The sequence below is a fragment of the Cuculus canorus genome, chromosome 10, assembly GCF_017976375.1.
Source record: "Cuculus canorus isolate bCucCan1 chromosome 10, bCucCan1.pri, whole genome shotgun sequence".
In the NCBI taxonomy this organism is placed as follows: domain Eukaryota; kingdom Metazoa; phylum Chordata; class Aves; order Cuculiformes; family Cuculidae; genus Cuculus; species Cuculus canorus.
Window position 1 is genome coordinate 20,037,777 of NC_071410.1, and position 27,262 is coordinate 20,065,038.

Below are 27,262 nucleotides of genomic sequence, written 5' to 3' on the forward strand. Positions count from 1 at the left end.
CCACCCTAGAACGTGCACGTCTCCTCGCGGGGCACCTGTTTATTCCCCTGCAGGGAAGAGGAAATCCCTTCGCCCACGGGCTGAGGCCGGGGCACAGCTGAGCCCCGCAGCGCTTGGGGACGGAAGAGAGAATGGGAAGGAAAAAAGCCAGAGGGCTCCTAGGTCAAGATGGAGACAGTTTAATGGGGAAAACAAACTCTGCAATTTCCTAAAGGGGTCTTAGGGTTCTCTAGAAGGGTTCTGGGAGTCCTAGAGGGGTCCTGGGTGGCTCTAGAGGAGTCCAGAGGGTCCTAGAGGGATCATGGGTGGCTCTAGAGGGGCCCTGAGTGTCCTAGAGGAGTCCTGTGGGGCTAGAGAGGGGTCCTGGGGGTCCTACAGAGGTCCTTGAAGGCCCTAAAGGGGTCCCAGGAGGCTCTCGTGGGGCCCTGGGAGCCCTAGATGGGTCCTAGGAGGCTCTAGTGAGATCACATGATACAAACGCATCTTGCGCTGAAGAACCAGAGTCTAGGAGGCGACTCCTAGGTCGAGATGGAGACAGTTTAATGGGGAAAACAAACGCTGCGAGGTCTAGCCACCTCCGCTGGGTGGCAGGTCTAAGTTCCACTAGGTTTTCCCCGGCTCTGATTTGCAGACAGGTCAACTCGGCAATACTGGCTGCCAGGTCTACCCCGCCGCACCAGAGTAGCGGGTAATAGCTACGGTGGGCTATCAGGTCTACTCTGCTTTGACGGCAACTTCCCAGCTCCCATCGGCTGTCCAGGTCTCCCCACTCCACAAAATGGCATTTCTAATCTGTGCTGGGCTGCCAGGTCTCCCCAGCTCTGTCAGGCTGACAGGTCTACCTGACTCCGCTGAGAGCAGGTCCACCCAGCAACGCCTGGCTGAAAGTCTGCCCTGCTCCACCAGAATGCCAGGTCTGATCCCTTACACTTGGCTGTCAGGTCTTCCCCGCTTCTCCAGGTGACAGGTCTGGCTACGCTGCGTTGCCAAGTTTAGGCAGCTCTGCCGAGCAAGCAGGGCACCTGGGTCTGCCTGGCAGCACATCTTCCTGGCTCCATCAGAATGCCAGGTCTACCCCGCTATGCTTGGCCAACAGCTCTGCCGGGTGGGAGGTCTACCTAGTTCTGCTCTGAGTTGCCAAGTCTACCCTCAACGCCAGTGAGAACTCTACCTGCTTGTGTTGAGATGGCAGATCATAGGATTATAGAATGGATTGGGTTGGAAGGGACCTTAAAGCCCATCCAATTCCAACCCAAATGCCTACAGTCTGCAAAACTGGGATGGAAAGTCTTCAAGGAAGATGAGGTTTGCACTATTTCCAGTACTGTCTATTTCTGGTCAAGTCAGGAATCTTAGGAGAAAAATTGTTTCCTCATACTGTTTTGTTGCACCTCTATTGCCAGTCATAGTTAAAAAGTGCAATGTCTGGCGAACTGATTTGGAAAAGTTGCTGGGGAAAAAATGAACGCTTCTGAAAGGCAAAATGATGATTCAGTTTTGGGTGGTGTTTCAGATATATACCTACCATGAAAGCTCCATGGAGAAGCGCAGAGATGCTATGACAGGGAAAATGCTTTTGGGTTTGTGAAATGAGCCGTGTGTGTCTTGGGCTGAAAGTGGGGTACTGAGACCTTAGGAAAGGGTGAGACATTGAGTGGTGTGAGGTAGATCCCTCTGCTCTCAGCAGGGCCTAGTGGCATTTCGCAGTAACATCGGAATGTGATCCTTGAAGGGACCTTAAAGATCTTCTACTTTGTGTTACCTGAAAGCCCCATGGAGAAATGCAGAGATGCTACGAGAAAATACTGTTGGGTTTGTGATATGAGCCACGTGTGTCTGGGGCTGAAAGTGGGGTGCTGAGACCTTTGGAAAAGGTGAGACCTTGAGTGGTGTGAGGTGGATCCCTCTGCTCTCAATAGGGACCTAGTGGTTTTCAGGGTAACATGGGAATTACCCCGAGATAGATCTGAGATAGATCCTCCTCTATCTCAGAAAGGTGCAAGCCCAGAGCAGCCGGGAACAAGAGCGAGGGACAGAAGAGCTCTCCTCCCTCTGCTCTAAGGCACAGGCAATGCTCTCCCCTTGCAGGACTCCCTCTGTTCTCCCTGAGTGCAGCAGAGATGCTGAGGGGTTCTGACATCCAAGAACACTCTTCAGGGTGGGACAGTAAGAGATGTAAAAACCCTTAACCATTAAACATGCCTTCTGCGCCCTCGGTTCCTCATCCCTGGCAGTTCAGATGCTGACAGGCACTTCTGCACCAGGAGCAGTTCCACAGGACAAAACTGAACCCCAGCCGTGACCACAGTCCCCACCATCCCCATGACCCCCTGCTGGAGAGCAGGGCTGAGTCCTGGCAGCCAGCAGGCAGAGGCCCTGCTCCTCCTGGCACATTCAGCTGGCACCAAGCAGGACTCCAAGCATGGACCTGAAAGAAGGACTGCAAGAAAAGGGACGGTGTGTGTGCAGCAGGGGGAGGGGAATGAGAAATCACTTTGATTTCCTCAGAGAAGTCTCCCCTAACTTGTCTCTGTCCTTTCCTCCTCTGGCAGTGCCCCATGCCCAGAGGCAGCAAATGTCCAACAGCAGCTCCATTCCTCCTCCTGGCATTCACAGAGGCTGGCTGCAGCTCTCGCACTTCTGGTTCCTCCAGGGCATCTACCTGGCTGCCCTCCTGGGAAATGGCCTCAACATCACTGCTATAGCCTGTGACCACCACCTCCACACCCCCATGCACTTCTTCCTCCTCAACCTCTCTGTTCTTAACCTGGGGTCCATCTCCACAACTGTTCCCAAATCCATAGCCAATTCCCTCTGGGACACCAGTACCACCTCCTGTGCAGGATGTGTTGCCCAGGTCCTTCTCTTAATCTTCTTGTTCAGTGCAGAGTATTATCTTCTCACCATCATGTCCTATGACCGCTATGTTGCCACCTGCAAACCCCTGCACTGTGGGACCCTCCTGGGCAGCAGAGCTTGTGTCCACATGGCAGCAGCTGCCTGGGGTGCTGGGTTTCTCAATGCTCTGCTGCCCACTCTACCAGGGCAACACTGTGGACCAGCTCTTCAGTGGATCTTTCCCCAGATCCTCATGCTCTCCCGCTTAAAGTCCTACATAAGGGAAGCTGGCCTTATGGTTATTGCCAGTTTAGCACCTGGGTTTCTGTTTTCATTGTGGTGTCCTATGTGCAGATCTTCAGGGCAGTACTGAGGATCCTCTCTGAGCAGGGACACAAAAAAGCACAAAGCTTTTTCCATGTGCCTCCCTCACCTGGCTGTGGTCTCCCTGTTTATCAGCACTGGAACATTTGCCCACCTGAAGCCCCCATCCGTCTCTTCCCTATCCCTGGACCTGCTACTGTCATTTCTGTAGTGGGTGGTGCCTCCAGCAGTGACCCCCTCCTCTACAGCATGAGGAACAAGGAGCTCAGAGCTGCCCTGTGCAAACTGGCCCAATGGACTCCGCTTCATCAGCAAAAACCTGCCGTCCCTTCTCTGCACACTTCCCAGAGTTTATCTCAGGCCAGAAGTCTGCTGCTTTCCATTGTGATAATCCTTCTCAGAGATCATCTTCTGGGCTTATGCTACTTGTCTGGAGGTTTGACCCAGTTGTGCCTGACCATGGCACAACTCTGTGTCAGATGCAGCTGGTCCAAACGCAGCTCATCAATAAAAGGCCATCCCCAGTGCAGTGCCTGAAGGCTGAGCTCTTCCTCAAAGGTGCTGTCAATAAAATGCCCAAGGAACTGGTCTTTTTAAGAGTCTTTTCTACTTGCTTTCTTCTTGTGATTTAGATTAAGCTACTGGTACTATTGGGTTCTACGGGACAGGAAGTTCTGGTTTTAAAGACTCTCTTCTTGGTGACGAGTGGCAATGGAGATGGTGCACGGACACCCAATCGCCTCCTCAGGCTTGATCACATCTGACAGGACTGATGGCACATACAAGTCTCTCTCAAAAATCAATTTGGAGAGGTGAGGAGAGGATGGGGATTCATCATCAGCCCTAGGCTGGGAGTGAATGGAGACTCAGAAGGCGAAACACCCTCAAAGGTGATGTCCCTAAAAGTGAAGCACTGAATTGAGGTGTCCACAAAAAAGGGCTCTAAAGGGGCCTTGGGAGTGAGTGGGGACCCAGCAGCCCCAGAGGGAAGAGAGACTGGAGAGATGCAGGAGCTGCCTGAGGAGGCCCAGGGTTCTCGTGCTGTCTTGGACAGTGGGTTTGGTGGGGGAAGAGAAGTCAAGTGCAGTTGAGGTCGAGGGTCACATACAACATAACTGCAGAAAAGCCTGGGAGTGCCTGGCTTCTGTTTCCTTGTGTCATTATTGCACGCAGCAGCCCTGGGGCAGATGGGCAGGGCAAAACCCCCCCCTCTGCCCCCCAGAGCTGCTGTGCCCTTCAGAGGGGCTGGGGTTGAACGGCCAGCACAGGACACCTGAGAGGGACACAATGGGCTGCCTGCTCCCAAGCTGCACAGCTGTGGCTGGGTTGGATTGCTTTTATTTGGGGTGTGTGGAGAGAGGCTCAAGCAGCATCCCCTATCCCTCTAACAAAGTTTTCTATCAGCAGCAGGAAGAGCTCCAGACTTTGCTAGTATCAACCCAGCAGATTTGGAATAAAGAGCAGCACAGGACAGCAGCACACATTAAAAACCTCAAATCTGCTGGGGCAGGGAGAGGATGAGCTGGCCAGGGAGTGCTGCAGTGCTGAGAACAGATGCCTGTGGAGGAGGCCCTTTCCATTTCCTTGAAACACAGGCCCCTCCAGGGATGATGGCCCAGCAGGAGCTGTGTGGGCAGACACTTTTAACACAGGCAGGCTTCAAAGCTCAGCCCCTGCTCCATATGCTGTGTGCAGGCATGGGTCAGCTTAGCACGTGTGCCTTCTGTGCACCTTGGGAGAGCTGCTCAACCCACCAACAGGTCAGGACTGGGAGGAGAGATGGCCACGCAGGCTGCCTGCAAACTAGTCTAATGCCCATCGTTAAAAGCTGTATGAAACAACCCTCCTACAGCATCTGCAACTCAGGGAGAGGAGCCACAAGCTACTGCATGGAGCAGCCGTCGGTGGGCAGGAAGTCATACACGTACATGGCCACCGACTTGGACAGGTAGGTCATGGTGCCAAACCGACCACTCGGTGCACTGTCATACAGCAGGCTGCAGATTCCCGTCGTGGGATCCTTCTCCAGCATTTGGTCATCAGCGCCCAGAGCCTTCTGGATTTTGGACAGGGAAGGAGAAAGGCACCATTAGGAATAAGGGCAGTCCTCTCACCAGCTTCTGCCCCAAGCATCCTCTGTTGCACTCGCAGTATGACACAGATGAGCAGCAGGAGAAGGACGCTAGGTCTTAGCTGTGCCCCATGAACACAATGGGGACAATAGGCAGGACCCTCCAGGTGGGTGAATCCTGCATAGCTGTGGGGAACGCAGTCGACAGCCCTGGGCGCAGGCCACAGCCCATGCATAAGGCCTAGCCCCTACCTGCTCCTCATAGAAGAGGTCGTTAGCCATATGCAAGATCTTTTCCACGGCTATGATGCTGCCAATGGTGTGCACCTCCATGTCCACCAGCATGGTGAGCACTAAGATAGCCTCCACCAGAAGCTGCCTGTACTCTGGCTGGGGTACACGGTTGAGGACCGACTCCACATGCACAGCAAACTTAATTTCCCCTGGGGTCATCTGTGAGGAGGGAGAAAGAAATGCACCTAGAGCACCATATCCCCAGCAGAAGTCCTGAACTATGTTGAGTGCTGGCCCAGGGAAACCCTGCACCACACCAACCTGCTTGCCCCATTTCATAAAACTCCTACCTCCTTGGTTGTTGAAGAAGGGAGAATGAAGCCCTCCACTGAGAGGCCATGGCACTGCAGAATAGGAAGGAGAGACTACAATTATGGCCTGGGAAAGTGCTGTGCTCACACATGTAGGTCCAGCCCAGCAACTTGCACCCAACCTGAACACTGGTGTGTGCTGCCCACATCCCCCAGCTCCACCTCCCGACTCCTTGCACAGCATCACTCCTTTCCCCACGAGTTCAGCACATCCTTCCACATCCAGTACAGTGCTCTGCTCCCTGGCTTACCATGCTGAGGACAAGCAGTACCTGGAGCTGCTTTAGCTGTGGCTCCAGATCTGCCCCTGCCTGGCTAATGTATAAAGCACCTGAGCAGACCCAGTCTCACTCTACAAGGGTCGGCACAGTATGAAGTAGATCCTGTGTGCTACAAGGCAGCTCTGGCTCCTCCCCAGCTTTTCAGGGCCAGCTGCAGGCCTTGTCCATGAAGCACAGATCTACACAACAGCTGGGGACCACCTCCAGGTGCCCAAGTACTCCTGGCAAGGCTGGTGCCTGGGACAACAGGCTCACATGCGTGGAAAGAAGCCAGCCATTCAGCTCACCTTTTGCAGGACCTTCCAGACCTTCTGGTAGAAGCCCACAGGGACACGGTTGAGGGCCCCATCCAACCGCCGTCTCCGCTGCCACTGGCCCTGACGGCTGTCCTTACTGCCCTGGTCTTCCAGCATGCTTGAAAAGGAGCCCTTGCCCAGCAGCTCAGAGTGCCCAGTGGACTGCACAGACAAAACAATGACTGCAAAGGCTGCTGCAAAGTTAAATACCCCACAAGAACGCAACCCGCTGCTGCCCATGTGTTTGTGCTCTTGTTCCCACAGCAAAGCCGCCACCCTCTGCCCCAGCAAAGCCCAACCTGCAGCACCCCTGGAGCACAGCTCCTTTCTACAGCCATAAACAGGCCAGACTCCATGTCTGCAGACAATAAACGCAGGTTACCAGAGAGGACTTCAGGTCGGCATCACCAGACTGCAAACTGAGGGGCTGAAGGAGAAAGGAAGAGACTAAATCAGAGTCTACCAGAACAGGGCAGCCATCACAGCGAGTAGAGCAGCAGCAGCAGCATGGCCCAAGCTCAGGTCACTGGGCAGTTATCCCAGGGGTTATCGTTAGCTGGAGTTTGAGAGGTAGTTTTGAAAGGCAAGCTGTGGAAAGTCTCACCTTAGCATCAGAGGGAACGGACAGCACCCAGGGCACAGAGCGGCTGTGGGTCGCCCCCCCCCCATGCCTCTGCTGCAGGCTAGGGCTGGCTGTCACGCAGGAGCAGGGCTGCTACTGCTCCGTTGGCTGCTGGCATGGGCAAGGATTTAGTCTCAGGCAGACTGAAGGTCCAGCAGCAAAGTTGCTGCCTGCGGATGACCCTCCTCACCACATACGTGGTCCCTCTGTGATGCCAGGTGTCAGACGGCAGCAGGTTGGCCATAAACCTGCTGCCTCAGCCTGGTTCCCACATGTCCTGTCTCTTTGAGGACCCCTTCTAGAGCTTAGGACTTGTCCTGGACACATATCAGGCACAAGAGGAAGTCTTTGTCATTTGTAGCTAGGCAAGAGCCTCTTTCCACAGAGAATAAATAGCAGGATCCAGTGATCACCAGTGAACTGCCCAGCAGGCCCACTGCTGGTCACAGCACCATCACACCATTGTGCCACCCCGCCCAGGAGCTTTTTGTGGGTATAACGGGATCTGTTTGGCAATAGCAACTATGGAGCAGAGCTCTTAGCTGGCTGTAATGCAAACACAGCCACAGCTCAGAGAAACCTTCTCCTCAGCCAATCCAAACACGGCTAGTCCCACTCCAAGAGAAGGTCCCCAAGGTTGTGAGGCAGTGCCAGCCCTGGGGTGAGGGGAATATCCTTCCCTTGTCCTGAACAGAGCAACCCTGGGCCTGCCAAGACAGGAAGAAAGCTCATTGCTGCAGCAGCTCACTCAGCGGCTTTGTTTAGGAAAGCTCGTTAACTCATGCATGCTCAGAAGCTGCCCTGGTGTGTGGCATGAGGGATAAAAGCTGAGGCTGCAGGACTAGGGTGGCTTCACCTTACTCCCAGTCAGAGACTGCCTACGTTTATCCAGTTGCTGCAAGAGAAGAAGGAAATGAAGATTCTGCTGCTGGAAGAGGCCCACCAGGACACCAACCACACCACGTGGCCCTCCCCACCCCTGCACTTTCTCAAGCACCCCTGTGCTCCTCCTTGTATTGCGCTGCCAGAGCAACCCCCACCAACAGCTTTACCCCAATTCTCCCCCCAGGGCAGCACTGGAGCCAAAAAAGACCTCCTGGAAGCTGCTGTGAGCTCATGTGCTCTCTCAACAATCCAGTCTGTGCTGTGGTGGTTTGTCACCCACAAAACCTGGCAGGGGCATCCTGCACCACCTGCCCTCACCTGTTTGATCTCACTTTTCAGCCTGATGAGGCCGGCACGCTCAGGCTTGGTGGCCCCGACAGCCCCCACATCACAGATGGAGATAGCAGTGGTGAGCGATGAGTTGACCGATCGCACTGGAAGGGAAGAGAGGTGTCAAGTCGTTACCATGGCTCAGGGCAAGGATGTCTCTCGTTGCTGCTGAGGCACTGGTACCTCTGCACACCCTTGCCCTCCGCCCCAGCCAGCACCAGAGATCCGAGGACAGAACACCTTCAGCTCAGGCCCTCCCTGGCCAAGTGCCCAATTAAGCAAAGCCTCACTAGCCACAAGACTTGGACTTGATCTCTGGAAATCGGCTCAGCAGTACCCTGCTGAAGAGCACACTTCTCACTGGACCACTGCAGAGCAGAAATTATCAGTGCTGAACACGTGGGAGCACAGGGATGTCCCCCCAGGTGTGGAAACAGCCACGCCCCATACTAGGACCTAACTTTGCCCAAGGATGGTCCCAAAACACATGACAGGATGAGAGGAAATGGCCTCAAGTTGTACAATGGGAAGTTTAGGTTGGATATTAGGAAAAAATGTCTTTACTGATAGAGTAGTGAAGACCTGTCAGAGGCTGCCCAGGGCAGTGGTGGAGTCTCCATCCCTGGAGTAGTTCAAAAAACATTTAGATGTGGCACTTCAGGACATGGTTTAGCAGGCACGGTGGGGTTGGACTGGATGAGCTTAGAGGTCTTTTCCAACCTTAATGATTCTATAATTCTAACTCTGCTGAGAAACTCACCACTCTTTTCCACCCCAAACTCCTTGCCGGAGAGGATGTGGTAGAGGAGGCTCTTCATATCTGACGGGCTGAGATTCATCAGGTTCTCAGTGGCTTCTCCATCTGGATAGAACAGAGTTTGGATGTTGTACACCACTTCTCAGCCCTCCCGGGACATTTCCACCTCGCACCCCATTCAGTTAGCAGGGGAAGATCTGGTACAGCCACTCATCCTCCATGGATATACACTAACTCGAAGTGTTGCCTACAAGGGGGACTCTTCCCCACACCAACCCAACACAACCTGAAGAGAGACCACAGTGAAATCACCCACCTGTGCTGCCTGAGAACAGTCCCTGTTGCAGATCCCAGCACGGTCTCATCCTGACCTGGAGCTGCTCGTTTTTAACAGCACTTCTCCTCCCTGGCTGATGGGACCCCAAGCACCACACCACCCACCCCAGTGGGGGTCCTGTCCCTGATGCAGATACCTGAGCAGTGCAGGGAGTGTGCCAGCTCTGTTGCCATCACCTGGATGATGAGCCCGATGCGGATGCGGAACATCTCAGCAAAGAGCGCAGGCTGTGTGCGAATGTACATGGCCAAGTACACCATGATCTCCTGAAGGGGAAGAGGCAGATCACCCCACTGCTGCTCACCAGGGAAGACACGCAGCTGTGGGGTCCGTCGCTACCCCAGCCCCTCACCTGGGTGAGGATGGACACACTGAGGTTCTTCTCACTGGCTTCATCAATGAGACAAACAAGTTCTTCATAGGGGATTGGGCTGGGGACAAATGGCAGAGCAGGTGAGAGGCAGCAGAGCAAGCCTAGCATCCCTCCTGGTCTGTACAACCCAGAGAGGAGATACAGTCTGGAGACAGCCACCTGGAGCCACGCCTGCCCATGGACTCCAGAGCAGCAGGCTCACATCCAGCCCAGCCCAGCACGCATGGGGAGGGAGAGGTGCCACACTCACGTGGAGATTGTCTTCTCACGTGGCTCTGGGGGCAGCCCCACCGTCAAGTGCTTCTGGTGAGACAGGAGGTCAGTGCAGGCCTAGGGACAGAAAAAGTCACCCCAAGCATCACCAGCAGCTCAGGGGTTGGAGCATCGGCACAAGGCAGAGGAAGAAGAGCCGATGCAGCCATGGCTTCCCTCCCCATTCTGCTGCCTCCTCCCCAGTGGACCCCAGCCTACTAGTGGGCAGCTGCACAGTTGTTACCTCATCCAGAGCTTCCACTTTCTTCTTGAGGATGCCAGAGATGTACCGGATCAGGGCCCACTGGCGCGTCTCCCCCACTCGCACGTACAGCTCAGTGAGGAGCTCCTTGACGGTGGGGCCAGGCTCGCTATCAAGCCCTGTGTGCCAATTGGGCCCCCTGCAGCAAAAGAAAAGCCGGGTTACAGCCAGGAATTTGCCCTGTGGCATCTCCCTGGCAGCCTCCGGACTTTGTGGGTTGGTATGCGTGCACGGCTGTCAGCTCTCTCTCTGCTCACTGAGCCAATAGGACTTGGAGCTCATCATACTTGAGGATGTGGAGCATGTAGAGGATGTCTGCTTGTTCCTGCAGCGTGGGGCAGATGCGCAGCTGGTCCACCAGTGCTTTGCAGTCCACGTTGCCATGCTCGTCACGGGGCAGGTTCATCTCTGCATGGAGTGCCTGGCTCTGGAGGAAGAGAGACCCACACTCCTGGTTAGGACTGCCAACACCCCACACCAAGTGCAGTCTTGTTATGGAGCCAAGGTCATTCACACATGGATATTCCCTCTCAACAAACACCAACCCTTCTCCATGCAACCCCACAAGGACCCTCTAGCTCCAGCTGAAAGCGTGCCACTGCTCAGCTAGTCCAGGAAGGACAGGGCTCACCTTGCCATCCATGTCCTGCTGGTGAGGTGAACTCAGCAGCTTAACCGACTGCTGGGATGTCTGGAAGATCTTGCTGGGGACATATAACCCAACATCTAAAAGAAAGCCAGGGTTGTGGTACATACATCTCTCAACCCCAACAACCACTGCTGTGCCTCAAGCCACCTCACATCTGACACTACTCCTCCAGCAGCCCATGCAGAGAAGTCATCTGCGGGAGAAGCAGCCCCTGCCCACTCAGAGGAACATCATGGGAAGCTGCCATCCCTCATCGCTCAGCTGTTTCCATGAGGAATGCATAGGCACCAGACTCCAGGATGGAGGTTGGGTTGCCCTGCAGTCTGCAGCCTGCAGTCTGTGAAAATGCTCCCCTGGCGACCCCAGCACTGCACAGCTGGGAAAGCTCTCAAAGCACCTCAGCCTCTCCCCTGGCCTTGATTGAAGGTGCTGAGGACGCTGGAGTTACTCACTCTGGACATGAAGGTCCTTGGCTTTGGATGCCAGAGACATGAGGTCACGGGTGGTGTGGACAGCAGCTCGGAAGCGGCTCAGCCCTCCCCGCTGGGCGGTGGGAGGCAGGTTCGACTGGGGAACTGTGCGCTGCAGCAAGTGGTCCAAGTACTGAGCAACCTCGTCATATGTGTCTTCTGGAAGGGGAGGCAGAAGAGGGTTTGGCTGCTTTGTGCCAGGGCACCTTCAGATCCCAGAGAGCTCCCCAGCTGGGCCTTGTCGAGGGCAAAGCTTTGCTGCACAAAGCAACAACATGGTGCTAGTACTGGCAGCCAGACAGACAAATGGACACTGCCAGATCTGGGTTTACAAAGCACGGCAGCCACAGCAAAGCAACTACCTTTCAGGTAGTTGTAGAGAGCAATAAGGTCTCCCATCAGCCTCCTCTTCACCGGGCTAAGCAACCAAAGTTCCCTCAGCCGCTCCTCGTAAGACTTGTTTTCCTGCCCCTTCACCAGCTTCGTTGCTCTTCTCTGGACACGCTCCAGAGCCTCAACATCCTTCTTGTAGCGAGGGACCCAGAACCAAACACAGTATTTGAGGTGCGGTCTCACCAGTGCCGAATACAGAGGCAGAATCACCTCCCTGGACCTGCTGGTCACGCTGTTTCTGATACAAGCCAAGATGCCATTGGCCTTCTTGGCTACCTGGGCACACTGCTGGCTCATGTTCAGTTGGCTGTCAACCATAACCCCCAGGTCCTTCTCCTCTGGGCAGCTTTCTAGCCACTCTTCCCCTGGTCTGTAGCTGCACAGGGTGGTTGTGCCCCAAGTGCAGGACCCATTATTTGGCCATGTTAAACCTCATGCCATTGGTCTCGGCCCAGCAGTCCAGCCTGTTCAGATCCCTTTGCAGAGCCTCCCTCCCCTCCAGCAGATCAACACTTCCTCCCAGCTTAGTGTCATCTGCAGACTTACTAAGGGTGCATTCGATCCCCTCATGCAGGTCACTGATAAAGACATTGAACAGGACTGGACGAAGCACTGAGCCCTTGCTCCAGCACAGGAGCAAGGCAGGTTGGGGTTTGCAACAGTTATTTCTAATCAGAGATTACCAGTTATTTCTAATTAGGAGTTAGAGGAGTGGTGGCTCCTGCCTTGCTCTTTGCCCAGCCTCCAGCGGCTCCCATTTCTCCCAGGGCCACACTGGGAGTGCCAGAGCCATCACTCTCTAACTGCGGCAAGGAGGAAGGTGCTCAGAGGCCACGTCTCTGCCCAGCAAGGGGGATGCCCTGGGGAGGATGCCCCGTGCCAAGGCACGGCAATACAACACAGAGCTGTCTATGCCCTGCCAGCAGTGGGCCAGGGCAAAGCCTTGAAGGTTTCCAGTGTGCAGACCAGCTCTGTTGTGTGTTGGCCCCAGGAGGTGAGCTGCAGGCTGCATCCGAGGCCAACAGCACGGCATCCTCTTTCCACACCTGATGGGGATGCCTTGTGCCTGTGCCTGAAAGCTCAGCTAGGAGCACCCCCAGACATCAGGCTTGAGAACATCACCCTGCCTTCCTGCAGCAACCCATCACAGGTGAAACTTAAAACTGAGCATCTTCCTGCTGCTGTAGAGACCGGGCAGGCCCTGCCTGCCACTGGGGCTGGGGGAAGCACACACCTTAGAGGAGCCTGGCTGCAGCCTGCAAGTAGACCTGCAAAATGATCCAGTGGGAGGTGTCCCTGCCCATAGCAAGGGGGTGGAAATCGATGGTCTTTAAAGTCCCTTCCAGACAAAACCATTCTATGATTCTACGAGACTGCAGGCAAAGCGAGAGGAGGGCAAGAGAAGGCAAGAGAAGTGGAGAAGGGTGATATTCAGTCATAGCAAGGCAGATATTGGCTGCAGGGGAACCAGAGGCAGAGCAGACTGATAGGTAGGCTGGGAAGATGACCAACACTGGGGGACACAGGAGGATGAACTCAAGCCTCACTTGCAAGGTGAGAAGCTAAACTTGTACCCTGCATGGTCTCGGGACAAGGTGGGTCCATCGCACTGTGGTAGGCCAGGCCGCTCCCAGGCACCCTATCCACAGCAGCAAGGCCTCAATTTGGCACCCACTGGAGCAGCTCTGCCTAGGGGGGGGGCAAAGAATTTGGGAAAACAACACTTTGAGATTGCCTGGAGACATGATGGCCTTTCCCCATCATCTTGGGCACTGTACCATCACTTTCTGCACCATCACTTATGCACCAAAGATCCTCAGCCAGGCCTCCTGAGCGGAGGCAGGCTGCCAAGCCTTCATTTCTTCCCCATTCAACAGCCTATGGAGGTCTGAACAGTTCGTTCCAGTGCCCTCCATGCTCTTCATAGCCACATCCACCAGCCTCAGCCCTGGCTGGCTGGGAAACCCCTCTGTGGTGAGGAGGCTCCGACAGCTGCATCAACCCACCCAGCCCCACTCCACTGCTGTCACCATGCGTGTTGCCCAGATAAGGTTAATGGTGGAGGGTCAGATGGGAACACAAACATGGTGAAAACCCAAGTCTGTGAAGAACACTGTGATGGACACTGGCAGGGAGGTTGGTTGTTAGGGGGTCTATGGGCGAGTCTGGCATTTGCCACACCCCAGCAGCAACTGGCCTGTTCCCTCTTACCATCCTCTGCTATGTGCAAGCCATGCAGCCACTCCTCAGTGTTTAGCTCCTCAAAGCTGTCAATGCTGAGCTTGTAATGCTTGGCAAAGACCTTACCCTCTGGCCCAGGGTCCATAAAGCTGAGGTGTGTTCGGCACGATGTCGTCAGGAACTCCGACAACTTACCAGTCTGGATCCTGGGTGAGAGGAGAGGAGGGGAGGTCACACAGAGAGGAAGGGAGAGGCAGTACCCTTGGCTTTATCTCCCGCATGCAGGGCACTCACCCAGGAGCACAGACACACCGCAGTGCCTGCTTCAGCTGCCTGCAACTCCTCCAGCCACAGGTGGGCATGGAAGGGCTGCTTGAAAGCTATCAGAGAGCTCACGCAGCCATGGGTTTAATGGCAGGAAGAGATATGTCCTGTCTTGTATCTGTTGGGATTTAGCCCTGGGATCCACTTACAGCCCAGCACACTCCAACACAGACTCCATGGATTGTTCCCCAACAACCGATGGTCAGGCCCAGCAGAAACCCTCACAACAGGGCTCTCAGAGGCCACCAGCCCTCTCCCCTCCTGCACCCCAGAAGGCCATGCTCACCTTGCACCACCGAAATACCCGTCCTGCAGCTTCCGCAGCGTTGCTAGCACCGTGGGGTGCACGCTGCTGCTGGTTTCATCTGTTAGGGACAGAGACACAGGCAGTCAGGCTCTCCTGCTCAAACAAGGCTCCCAGAAGGTAACACAGGGCCAGGTGGGCATTCAGACAAACCAAGCACCACAGCATTGGCCAGACCTTTGTTTTAGGGTGCACAGCCAGGCTGTGGCGCCAAAAGCCCCACCCAAAGAGCCTGGCTTCCAGCAGTTCCAAGCCAAGATGCATTCCAGGCTCCTGGGATTTCACCTTAAGCTGAAGGTGAAGGTACTAGACAGAGACGCCTAAAGAGCGCCCTGCTCTGTCCCTGACTTTCACATGAGGCAGCAGAGCAGGTACTGCTGCCAGGGGCAGAAGACACCACAGCAAAGGGAATGCTCAAGAGACCGAGGGAATTTCAAATACACACAGAGAGCCAAAAAGGCCTGAAAGCAGAACAGAGTCCCTTCCCTGCACGAGGCTCATGGGGAAGACGAGGGCTGCTCCACAGAACCCAGTTTTGCCCCGTGCCATTGTGCAGCCCTCTGTTCCTTCTGGTTTGGTGTCTTCCCCCTCCTGTTGCCTAGGAAAGCCTTGGTTAGTCTTAGTGAAGAGTCAAGATGCAGGAAGAGCCCCAAGAACACTTTCACAGGGGAATTATTTTTTTGGTCTCGCTCCCGAAAAACCTAGCTGCCCACAGACAGAGCAGACCAAACACCTCTGTGCCAGCAAGCATCCCTTGAGTCACAGGCAGCAGTGCTCGGTGGGCAGCCCGCTAGCTGCCAGGACAGCTGCCAGCTCCAGGTGGCTCCAGGAAGCTCTTTATAGGACACTGTGGCTGCTGTGTCCCCATTACCGAGATGGTCCCATGTCTGCTCGCTCCTGTCTCTCAGAGGCTGCTTCCCCGGGTCTGCTCTAGCCAAATACCTTGCAAGGCCAGAAGATCTTACCGAGCATAGTGTGGGAGACTGGGAAGGTGATGGTTGGCCGCCCAGTCATCCTCCAGCGGCTGCAGAGGTATGAGAGGTCTGTCCTCAGCATCTCCACAATCATCTTATTGTCGAGAGCCAGGTAGAACTGCTGCTGATCTATGAACTGCAAGGACATCAGGAGATGTGAGCAGCCCTTCCTGCAGCCACCAGGTCACTTTGGTGCCACCCATGTCTCCCCACAGGCGCACAGACAGTCCAGCCACACAGAGCACCCAGGGGAGATGCTCCTCCTCTGCACCCACAGCTCATCTCACCTTCCCTGGTAGGTGCCAGTATGGTCTAGTAAGGGACTCTCAACGCCCAAGACACGGACTGGCCTCCAACAACAACGAGGAGGTAACACCAAAGCTCAGCAGCAGCGTCCGTGCTGTGCCTATCCCAAGTGAATACGCACTTCCCAGTGCAGACTGGCTTGCAGTCCTGCTCACACCCACACCATGGACACAGGGGACAAAGGGATCCCTGTCCTGCCATAAGCCTCCTCCTGGTGTCTTTGCCAGGGTTAGCAAAGAGATTTTCACCCAATACTGATCATCACAAGGCTGAAATCATCTCCTTCCAGCATGCACACAGCCAGGACCATTAGTTCTGTAGCTTCAAGCCATGGAGCTGGGGTTGCTGTGCCCTCCCAGGCTGTTCAGAGAGTGCTGGGCCACCCCTGAGACCAACTCAAACATTCAGCCAGTGGAGAAACCTCCTGCCATGTTCCAGCTCACATGACAGCTAGGAATGAGCCCATGAAATGCCACCCACCTGTGGGGTAAAGGTAAAGATGTTCTTCCTGATCTTGTAGAGCTTGGAGGTCCCAAGGACACCCATGTGCCGGTAGGGCCGTCCCGTCAGGCACATCTGCTTGTTGCGGCCTAAGGGGCACGAGTTTTTAGTGCAAGCCTTCTCATCAAGAGGGATGCAGCAGTCAACAGAGATGGGCCTCCGTGTACCGGCCAGCAGGAAAAGGCAGGCTTGTGGCTAGGGCATCCTAGGACCCTGTGTCAAGCTGGCACAGCTCTACGGGTGCTAATCAGTGCCCTAGAGAGCTACAGACACACAGCCCACCCCAGAAGACTCCTGCTGAAATAGGGGCATCCAGCCTGTCCTGACCATCCCACCCCACACCTACGGATCTTTGGGGACGTTAGAAGCTGGGGCAGGGCCAGGAGTTCGCCCTTGCAAAGGGCTGCTCCCCAAAGCTGACAGCTCCATCAGCATTCTCATTGCTCCTGGATACCTCTTAGGGCCCAGGATGGCGCAGCAGCAGCATTGCCCCTTGGCTGTGCTAGCCCTGCCCACTTTGCCCATGTCACACCTGCCCTTTTGCTGGCTTAAATTAGCCAGCGTGTGTAGCCTGCAGTGGATCAGGTTTCTCCTCTGGCCCAGCCTTCATCTCCAGCTTCTGCACAACAAGCCCTGAGCCCAAGGGGTTGCAGCATCAAGGAATGAGCACACAGAGCTCTGAGGACACCCTTCCCTCACACTCAGCCCCACCAGTCTTCCTGGTGGAGCCTGAGCTACAGGCTCTCTCAGCCAGGGATTGCCAAGTAACCCATCTCCAGAGTCTGAGAACTGGCTACGGGAACGAAAGGTGGCTCTTGTCCACACCGGGTCCATCCTATATGGATCAGGGTATCCAACTGTCCCATCGGCAACTGTGAAACTGCAATACCAAAGCTTTATCCCTTTCCAAATCAAGTGCCATCCCACTTCCCCTCAGGCAGGAGTAGCTTTACCAGGCCCAGGAACGGGTGGGTAGAGCCCTCATCAGCCAGGCAGAGGGCAGCAGGGCAAGACATCAGCATCTCTGAGCAGGAGGGCCAGGGGATGGAACAGACCCTTCCCTGCAGGGGCAGGGAACCCGGCTCACCCAGTCGGGCATAGATGTGGCTGAGGATGCGAGCAGGCTGCACTCTGATGGGGTAGACATCTGCCACAGTCTCCACATCGATGCCCTCCTTCCTCAGGATAGCCTTAATCGCCTCTGTCTCTGCCAGGATGCACACTGTGGAAAGAGGATGATGGGCTCAGTGCAGCAGGGACACAAAGGTGTGACAGCACTGGCCCTGGCCTTTGGGGACACAAACAAGTGCTATCTCGTGAAGAGGCAGCTGCCTGGGGTCCCTTTGGCAACCAGTTCTGGCTGCATTGGCCATCACCCAGAGCAGAGCCACCCCCGTGAATTCCTCATGGGCAAAGTCCCCAGGCCAGCCAGGCACAGGGGTTTGGGACCAGTCCCTTTCCCTCACCTTGGACCACCACATCAGGCTTGGGGACAGTCGCAAACCGGCGGTTGAGTGGATCTATTTCACCAGGAGCTAGAAAGCCCTGAAGAAAAACAGGTATGAGGAGACAAACGTTTCATGGGCAGAGCAGAACAGGTGATGCCTATGGACAACCCACCTTTAAGAGGTCCTGGGGAACAACTTCCCATCGGTAGGTGGTTCAGAGTGACAGCATTTGCCCTTTCAGAGCTGAAAGCCTGGCCCCACAGCCCACCCCAGCACCAGGGATGACAGTACCTCGGCCATCAGGCAGCCCAGGATGTAGAGGGACTGCCCCCACATGAGCGGCAGCTTGCCCATGGGTATCCTGTCCACAGTGTGGGGGTTCCTGTACTCCTCATCCACCTGGAACACAAGCCAGGAGGTCAGGGAGTGAGCTGCATACCCAGGAAACATCATCTTCGCATTTTGAAGTGCTGCAGTTTAAAGCTTAAAACAAGAACCTACAAAAGTATTTGCCACAGAAGGTCCAAAACACCCTGGCCACATTCTTCCTCTCTTCTAATGGTTGCCCCAGGCATCCCCGTCAGACAGCAGACCAGCTGCTCAGACCACGTTTGGGTTCCCAGAAATGACTGACATGCCCCAGGAGCACCAGGATGATGCCCTCAGATGCTGCCAGGGAGACCATCTCTGTGCCACCTGGGCATCAGGATGCTGCTGCTCTCAGCCCAAGCCCACACAAACACCCTCATCACCGAACGGGAGCTCAGCACAACCTCCTCAGCCCAGATCCGCGTGTGGTGAGCTCTCAGAGGCCTCTGACTCCATGCCAGCAGGCTGTCAGCAAAGCACCCTCGCGTATGGGGGCAAGAAATGCTTCAGGGGAAAGAAAGCAGTTTATTCACCCAACACAATTTTGTAACAGCTCCAAGCCACACGGTTTTCACATGGGGTTTCCATGCTCTACATGTGCTACTTCACTAACGACTTGGGTTAACAGGCAGGAAAACCCTAATTATCTGGTAATGAGTCACCCTTGCTTTCACCGTAGCTCAGGACTGCTCACCTTATCTGGTGGGACGCTGTACAGCTCTGGCACCAACTGCACCCCGTTCTTCCCCTTGATGAGAACCCCCTCGAGGGCTTCCCGGTACTCCTGCACCTTAAGAGAGAGAAGGGAATATGGCCCTGTTCATGGCTCTCTGCACCCTTCCCCTGTGTCCCCCCTCGCCAGGGACTTCTTTCTACCAGCCCAGCATGTCTTGCCTCCCTTACCTGCTCCATGTTTCCGCTGAAAATGCCATCGATGACCAAGTACGCCCAGAAGAGCGGCCACTCGCACTCGATGTTCTCAAACAGTTTCAGCTCAGCAGGTTCGTAGTAGGAGCGGCTGGGGTCCTGCAGGGAGGGTGTGACAGCAAGGTGGGGGTGGGTGGCAGGATCCCCTCAAGCAGACAGGGCTTCCACTCCCCCTGAAGCCCCAGCCTCAAATGCCTCCCCGTCCTCCTCTGCGGAGGAGGATGGCTGAGACAGGGCTGAAAAGCAGCTTCACCTCCAGGCTGTGCCCTTTTCATCAGACACCTCCTTCCAACCCCCCCTGCGCTGATGCCAGAGGGACTCGCCCGTCCTAGGCAAAGGGGAAAAATTGTTTATATGCAGTATATCTTCTCTCATTGGTTTTGACCTTTTTGTTCTTTTTTTTTTAACATAGGAGGCAAAGGGAGGCAAAATTGCTTTAAGATACCTGATTAATTTCTAGGGAAGCAATATAAGTTATTTTTAAAATGACATAATCAGTCATTTTTAGTTCAAGTGTTTCACAGCCAATTACATTTTCAAAGAAGAATTTTTAATGTGCTTCTTTCCATACACATTTTAGAATCCAAATCTTATAATAAAAATGCCCAGAAAGTCTTTCCAGGACTACTTTAGTATCTTAGCAAATATTAAAGGAGAAGCACAGCTCAAACTGACAGCAAATTTTATTATTTTGAGAAACTTTCCATTTTGGCAGTGTTAAGGATTGAACTCAAGGATTTTAAAGGTCTTTTCCAATCTAAATGATTCTATGACGCTACCCAGTGGCCAGAAGAGCACTCCAGAGCCTTGTACGACAGCACAACATTCCCCTCACTGCACTGGGGACACCTGCACCCTCCTCGCCTGCTCTGCTCTGCCTCTGAGCACCTGCTTCCTCCAGTGTCACCAGGCTGGCCCAGCAGGGTGCAAGGGCTTGGGCTGGTCATAGAATCACAGAATCACTACGCAGGAAAAGACCTTTGTGACCATAAGTTCAACCGTACCTCTCCACTACTAAATCACATCCCTAAGCACTTCATCTGCCCACATTTTAAACACCTCCAGGGATGGGGACTCAATCACCAACCTGGGCAGCCTCTGTCACTGCTTGAGAACACTTTCAGTGAAGAATTTTTTTGTAATGTCCAATCTGAACCTCACCTTGCGCAGCTTAAGGCCGTTCCCTCTTATCCTATCACCTATCTCTTGGTGAAGAGGCCAACAACCACCTCTCCACAACCTCATTTCAGGCAGTTGTAGACAGTGATGAAGTCTCCCTTCAGCCTTCTCTTCTCCAGGCTAAAGAGCCCCAGTTCCCTCAACTGCTCCTCATAACCCTTGTTCTCCAGCCCCGTTCCCCTCCATGGACACACTCCAGGACATCAATGTCTTGCTTGGAGTGAGTGGCCTAAAACCTAACCCAGGATTCGAGGTGCAGCCTCACCAGTGCTGAGTACAGGGGCACAATCCCTTCCCTGCTCCTGCTGGCCACGCTGTTTCTGATACAAGCCAAGATGCTGTTTGTCTTGGTCACACAAGGCCAGAGAACCATCTGGTGGGACTGCCAGCCTGACACAAGGGAAGTGGTCAGGATGGAGAGCTGCCTTTGCCAAATCTTCCCACCCCAGGCATGCACAGGGCAGTGTCCCAAGTGACCAACGCTCGATCCTCCCTGCTAACTGCTTTAACCATTTGCTACAGAGAAGGGAGAGAGCTGGCCTTCACAGCCTGCCAGGCAGAGAGGACAGCACGGACAGACAGATGTTTGCTATAGTGCCTGCACAGCGGCCACAGCGGCCACGAGTTCCCTGTGCGGTGCTCCAGGCTTGAGGAAGAGTGGCTGGAAAGCTGCCTGGCAGAGGAGGAACTGGGGGTGCTGGTCAACAGCAGCTGAACGCGAGCCAGCAGTGGCCCAGGTGGCCCTGGAGCACATCCAGAGGAGAGCAACGAAACTGGTGAAGGGACTAGAGAAAAGTCTCAAGAGGAGCATCTGAAGGACCTGGGGTTGTTTAGCCTGGAGAAGAGGAGGCTGAGGGGACACATTATCGCTGTCTACAACTGCCTGAAAGGAGGTTGTGGAGAGGTGGGCGCTGGTCTCTTCACCCAAGTGACAGGCGATAGGACAAGAGGGAATGGCCTTAAGCTGTGCCAGGTGAGGTTCAGATTGGACATTACGAAAAAATTCTTCACTGAAAGGGTTCTCAAGCACTGACAGAGGCTGCCCAGGGAGGGGGTTGAGTCCCCATCACTGGAGGGATGTAAAAGACAGGTCAATGAAATGTTTAGGGATATGATTTAATAGCAGACAGGTACGGTTGGACATGACGATCTCAAAGGTCTTTTCTAACCCAGTGATTCTGTGATTCTATTAAACTCCCATCCGACTCCAGCCAGCTGCAGTGCCTCTGCAGGCAATGCTGCCCTGCCCGTGCCTCACAGCTCCCCAGAAGCAACCCACAGCTTTGCATGCTGGCAAAGTTCGTGAGCACTGGGAAAGTTGGTCTGGAGGTGCTGCTGCTCTTCTCTGGCTCTGGAGAGACACAGCTACACACACTACCTATTATGGTCAGGTTTGAAGAAGCAGCAGAGAAGCATTTAAAGTCACTTATGCTGATGTGCTTCCAAAGGAGCCCCACCATGTTATGGGCACAACGTGATTATTTAAGAGCCTCCAACTACCATTTCCTGGTTCAGTAGTTATCAAATGTGACTTGCTTATGACATTTTCTTGTTTTTCCTCCCTAAAGCCATAGAAGAAAGTCTCTACTCACTCAGCTGAGAGCTAACTGTGGCAGTACACAAGCTCCCTGCTGTCCCACATGAGGCAGAAGCAGCTTTGTGATCTCCTGCCAGCGAGGAGAGGCCATCAGGGAGGAGTGCTGCATGCTCCCCTCCACAGGCCTACAGACCTCACTTAGGGCTTGTGCAGCCCTGGCAGCGGCCGAGAAAGGGAAAGAGACCACCCCGGCAGGGCTCCCACGTGGGACAGTGCTCCTGTGTCCCCTGGCCTACGAGATACACACCACCACCAGGTCCCAAGGCGGAGGCACTGCCAGCCTCCGCCTGTCCTCTGTGGATGTGGGCAGGATATCCCACCGCTGCAACGGGCTCTGGCACCTTAGGAAGCCTCGCCCAGGCCCAGAATGCTGCCTGGGGCTACTCAGGGCTCTTCCCAGTGCTCCCACCACAGCCTCAGCGCTCCATGCAGGGGGACAGCAAATGCAACCCAGAGCAGCTGCTGCTTGGTAGGTGGAAGGGCTGTGGGTGCTCACCTCTTTTGGGGTCCTGTATCCATCCCGGAGGAAGCGGCAGCAGCCATAGCGCCCCTGGAAGACAGGGAAACAGATGTTGAGCAGGAGGCACAGCACAGGATCCCTTGTACCTTCAATGCAGAAGCATGGTGAGGTCTCCTCCAGCCAAATGCTCCCTCCCTCTCTCCCTCACCTAGCACTCACAGCACAATCACAGACCAGGGCCCCAGCAGGCAGGGCTGTTTCTTTGCACACCCCTGCCACACATCACGAAGACTTGGAGAGGACATGCCCCAGTAACCCCTCTCTGAGCACATTTGCAAGGAGAAAAGGCTAAAACAATTTGGACTGCATGTGCCTCCTGGGAAGGGTGAGATAAGGGCAGAGCCACTCACCTGCAGCTTTGTGATGATTTCCTGCTTGGTGATTTCCACCAGCTCACTATCCTCCACAGCAAATGCCGGGTAGGAGATGACAGAGAGCACGCTGGCATCCACCTCCTTTGACGTGGAGGCCCTGGGCAGCATTGAATGGAGGATGGACTGGGTGAAGGGGAAGGAGGATTGATTAGGTTGCCAGGCCAGGCATCATTAAAACTGTAACACCAACAGATCGCAGTTAATCGTGCAATCACAAATCAGGTCTCACCTGGCAGTGCTGTACCTCATCCGACAGCACCCGTATCACCGACTGCGGGCCTCCCTTTGCTCCAAAGAGATCCAGCTCATCCAGTGCCTCCAGGGCAGCCTGCAAGCAGGACGAGATCCAAAGCAGTGAGTCCTCCACAATGCTGCACATCTGTAAGAGCACTCAGCCCATGCCAGCCCCTCTGTGTAATGCACTGCCCAAATTTAAACACATTTAAACTCTACCAAAGCTGCAGAACACCCTGGTCAGACCATGACCGCATCTCCAAAGCCACAGGTACCCAGACACCAACAGGGCCCTGGCTATTTCTGCCACGCACTCCAATCAACTTCTCACTCCAGTTCAGCCAAAACTCAAGCAAGAATGGCACAGTTTTATCCCAGCACACAAGGAAGAAGACCTTCCTCCCCAGAAACCTATTGCTGCATGGGGCATTGAGCCTCGATAGTTCAACATGCTCAGCCTTCCCTCCAAAAAAGCAACACGGGGCCACTGTTGCTCCTCAGCTCACCTTGGCCATGCCGATCGAGCTAGCATTCAACTCGGTGATGCCCTGGTTCGTCTTGTCTCCACGCTCCCATATCCCAAAGTCCTGTGCAGAGGAAGCAGCACGTTGGAGGAGGCAGAGGTTCACAACAGACCCAGAAAACCTTCAAATCCCATCTACCAGTGATGGTCCCAGCAGGGACCATGGGACTCAGGAGCAACTTAGAGCTGCCCCTGGACACCAGGCCCCACGTGCACCCCTGAGGCACGTCCCCCTCTCCAGCACAGGCTACCCACCGCAGTTTTGTAGGCTGCTTCGATGTAGAACACAAGGTTCTGGATAAAGCTGACTTCATCCAGGCTGTGAATTATGTGGAGGCCTGAAGCAGGGGGAAGAATTCACATCAGTCCCTCCAAGCCCGCAAGCATCCCTAGGAAGGGGCTGCAGTAACCCAGGCCAGACCTCTCCTCCTCACTGCAGGCCTGCCCCTGCACAGAAGCCACATTCTGGGTGACTCCATCCCCACTCCATGCCCCTGCAGCAGCTCCAGGGCTGCAGGCAAACAGGGCCTCTTAAAGCAATGGACACCAAGAGGCTCAAATCCAGCTCAGGGGCTGTGAGCATGAGAAAAGAGTGAGGTTGGTGAGGCTATCACAGCAGCTTGGCACCCAGGAAGCTGGACCCCAACTGCGAACACGGAGAGCCCTGGAGATGAGCACACTCACAGCTGAAATGGCATCCCCCAACAGCATCACCTGAGGCTGTCATTTGTGCCAGCATGAGCAGGTACAGGGAGGTGGCATCCATCTGCAGGTGACCCCACTCGTGGTCCCCCACCACAGTGTCACAGGTGTGGGTGTTGTACTTGGCATGCAAGCAGTCCTTGGTGCTCTGGCTGTACTTGAAAGCCTCCACCTTGTCCACCTTGAAAAGATGCACAGGTTACCAAACCCTGTCTCCAGAGAGGTTTCACAGCCCCAGAGTCAAGGGCTGCTCCATGCCATCAGCCCAGCACATGGAGGGTGGGAATCCTGCAGTTCCTGGGCTGAGACCCTCCACACACCAGGGCAAGGAGTAGAAGCTCAGGTGCCACCCCAGCACAAGGCTGCAGAAACTAAGGGTCCACAGCCACAGTTGCACTGTGTGGAGAGAAAAGAATCACCCCAAATGCCCTCAGAGAGAAGAGCTGTGAAGTTCCCAGCACCATCCGGGCCACGAGACACGGAGCAGCTGGCAAAAGCTCTGCTGGCCACCAGCCTGCAGCACTGGGAGTTCCACCACACCAGGGATAGATGCCAAAGCAGTGCTTATTTTAAGGCTTGCTGGAGGGGGGGGCCTTCCCTTTGCTCCTCAGGGAAGGCAGGGGAGAGCTGGCACCAATAGTCTTTGTGGCAGAGCTGGGCTTTGAGGAGACCGCTTGACTCTGAGGCGCTCCCTCGCCCCTACCTGTCTCATCATGCACTGGAGCAGCCCCCGCATCAGCTTCACCACGCTCTGCAGGAACAAGGAAAACAGCCCTGTTAATGCCCATGCAGCCAGCACAAACCCTGACTCAGGATCAGCTGGACGCTGACCTTTGCGGGGCTGCGGTGTCTGTAACCAGAGCCCCTGCTCACATTTCCATGGCCCCTGCTCCCCAGGGAACAGCAGAGGGAAGCAAGATTCCTTGGCCTGCCAGCAAGGCTGAGCTGCTGTGCTGCGCCGGGGGAGAGAGGTGGCTGCAGGATGCAGTTCCACAGGCCTTGGGAAAGGGGCTGCATCCCCAGATCAATCCACAGCACGAGGGCCAGACGCTCCGGCTGCGCTCCAGTGCATACTGGAAAGAGTAGGCTCCGATATCCTTTCCTCTTTCTTGCCCACCCCACACCTGGGGACAGCCCTGTCCTCACTGCACAGCCTCCCGTAGCCTTTCGGCCCCAGCGCTGGGCCGTGCCAAAAGCAAACCAGGGGGAAGGTGATGCCCTGGGATATCCCTGCTCCTGCAGTGGGAGTGGACGGGATGAGCTGTAAAGGTCCCTTCCAACCCAAAGAATCAAGGAATCGTTTGGTTGGAAAAGCCCTTTGAGATCATCGAATCCAACTGTACCTGTCCACTACTGAACCATCCCTGAATACCTTATCTTTTAAACTCCTCCACGGATGCCCTGGGCAGCCATACCAGTGCCCAAGAACCCTTTCAGTGAAAGAATATTTCCTGATGTCCAACCTAAACCTCCCCTGTTGCAACCTGAGGCCATTTTCTCTCAACCCAGCCGGCGCGGACCCTCCTGCCCACCTGCTCCAGCTCATAGGCCTTGGCCTTGTCCTCGTCACGGTCAGCGTTCTTGCGGTAGGCGAGCCCCAGCCCCCAGACGGCCAAGATGCTGTAGACATTATCCCGGACCCAGGCATCCTGGTGGTCAGCACTGGCGGGGAGAAGCCCGGTCACTGCGTCCTGCGGAGGGGACACATACACCATTCCCAGTCACCTCCAGTGGCGGTGAACTGGGACCGATAAACTGGGGACTATTACCATCAGGGTGAACTAGGACCGGTGGGGCAAACGTGGACTGGTACTGGCAGAGCGAAGAGTCCAGTACCGGCGGGGCAAACTGGGGACCAGCAGGGAAACTGGGTCTGATGGGGCAAACCGAGTCCCCTACTAGCGGGGTACTCTGGGGACCAGTGGGGCAAACCTGGACTGGTACCAGGACTGGCACCAGCAGGGCAAACTGAGAGAGGTGAACCGGCACCAGAGAGGTGAACCAGGGACCGGTATGGGCAGGGAGAACAGAGTCTGGTACTGGTGGGGCAAACCGAGTTGGTACCAGCGGGGTGCAGTGGGGACCGGTGGGGCAAACCTGGACTGGTCCCATCAGGGCGAACCGAGTCCAATAGCACGGACTGGCGCCAGCAGGGAGAACAGAGGCTGGCACCGGTGGGGCACAGCAGGGACCGGCCCCAGCAGGGTGCACGGGGACCGGCAGGGCAACCCGGGACTGGTACCGGCGGGGCGAGCCCGGACTAGCACAGGCGGGGCCACAAAGGGAACTGGTACCGGTGGGGCAAACCGGGGACCAGCATCAGGAGGGAGAACCGAGTCCGGCATGGCAGAGGCGAACTGAGGACTGGTATGGGGGGGCGCACTGGGGACCAGCGGGGCGCACCGAGCGCTGGCGGGGCGAACCCAGTCCGGTACCGGCAGGGGGAACCGGCGACCGGGACCGGCTGGAAGGACCGAGTGTGGCATCGGCGGGGCGAACCGAGCACCGGCATCGCGAACCGTGGACGGGGACCGGCGGGGCGAACCGGGGACCGACCCGGCACCGCGACACGGGCACCGGCACCGCGAACCGAGTCCGGTGGGGTCCAGCGCCCCCGCACCTGGTGCCGGAGGATGCTCTGCTGCACCAGCCGCGCGTACCCGTCCAGCCGCACGCCCGAGTTGCTCCGACTGCGCATGGCGGCGTCTCCGGCTCCGAGTGGCACCGGCGCCGCCCCCGCCCCGCGGCACCGCCGGAACCACCGCCCGCCCCCGCCCAGGCCCCGCCCCGGCCCCGCCCCGCGCACCCACCCCGGCCCGGCCCGGCCCCCGCATCGCCCCCGCCCAGGCCCCGCCCCCGCTCAGGCCCCGCCCCGCGCACCCACCCCGCCCAGGCCCAGGCCCCGCCCACGAATCGCCCCGCCCACGCCCCACGCCCGCCCCACCCCCGCCCCGCGGGCGGACACAGGGCACGGTGCAGGGGGGGTGGGCAGAGAGAAGGACAGAGAGACATACAGAGCGGTGGGGAGTGATAGACAGACACACGGACACTTGG

At 55.8% G+C, this 27,262-nt stretch overlaps 1 protein-coding gene across 3 annotated transcripts; it reads right to left on the minus strand.

Moving 5' to 3' along the window:
• Positions 1-147: 147 nt before the first annotated feature.
• Positions 148-26,961, minus strand: PHKA1 (phosphorylase kinase regulatory subunit alpha 1). Of its 3 annotated transcripts, none has more exons than XM_054076093.1 (33): positions 26,829-26,961; positions 25,741-25,899; positions 24,912-24,959; positions 24,221-24,389; positions 23,762-23,844; positions 23,490-23,570; positions 22,979-23,077; positions 22,726-22,872; positions 22,352-22,405; positions 19,056-19,178; positions 18,847-18,942; positions 18,075-18,182; positions 17,802-17,880; positions 17,423-17,557; positions 16,315-16,424; positions 15,520-15,664; positions 14,537-14,615; positions 13,957-14,132; positions 11,335-11,511; positions 10,865-10,959; positions 10,521-10,660; positions 10,216-10,372; positions 9,970-10,049; positions 9,699-9,777; positions 9,483-9,612; positions 9,013-9,114; positions 8,241-8,356; positions 7,894-7,932; positions 6,798-6,842; positions 6,407-6,577; positions 5,818-5,871; positions 5,486-5,686; positions 148-5,218 (listed from the first exon to the last, which is right to left on the minus strand). In XM_054076093.1, the coding sequence occupies exons 1-33, from the start codon at positions 26,904-26,906 to the stop codon at positions 5,045-5,047; spliced, it is 3,729 nt and encodes a 1,242-aa protein (XP_053932068.1). In that variant the 5' UTR covers positions 26,907-26,961; the 3' UTR covers positions 148-5,044. The 3 variants fall into 3 exon arrangements, with proteins under 3 accessions (XP_053932068.1, XP_053932069.1, XP_053932070.1); XM_054076095.1 differs by having other exon boundaries at positions 149-5,218; positions 14,053-14,132; XM_054076094.1 differs by lacking the exon at positions 7,894-7,932.
• Between the last annotated feature and the right edge of the window lie 301 nt (positions 26,962-27,262).

Excerpts from the sequence above, each read along its gene's own strand:
- PHKA1 (XM_054076093.1), bottom strand. The coding sequence starts at position 26,906 with ATGCGCAGTCGGAGCAACTCGGGCGTGCGGCTGGACGGGTACGCGCGG. Across the intron at positions 16,425-17,422 it reads CCACATCTATGCCCGACTGG|GCCGCAACAAGCAGATGTGC; the intron begins GTGAGCCGGGTT and ends CGTGCCCCTTAG. Across the intron at positions 6,843-7,893 it reads AGTCTCTGACTGGGAGTAAG|CCCCTCAGTTTGCAGTCTGG; the intron begins GTGAAGCCACCC and ends TTTCTCCTTCAG.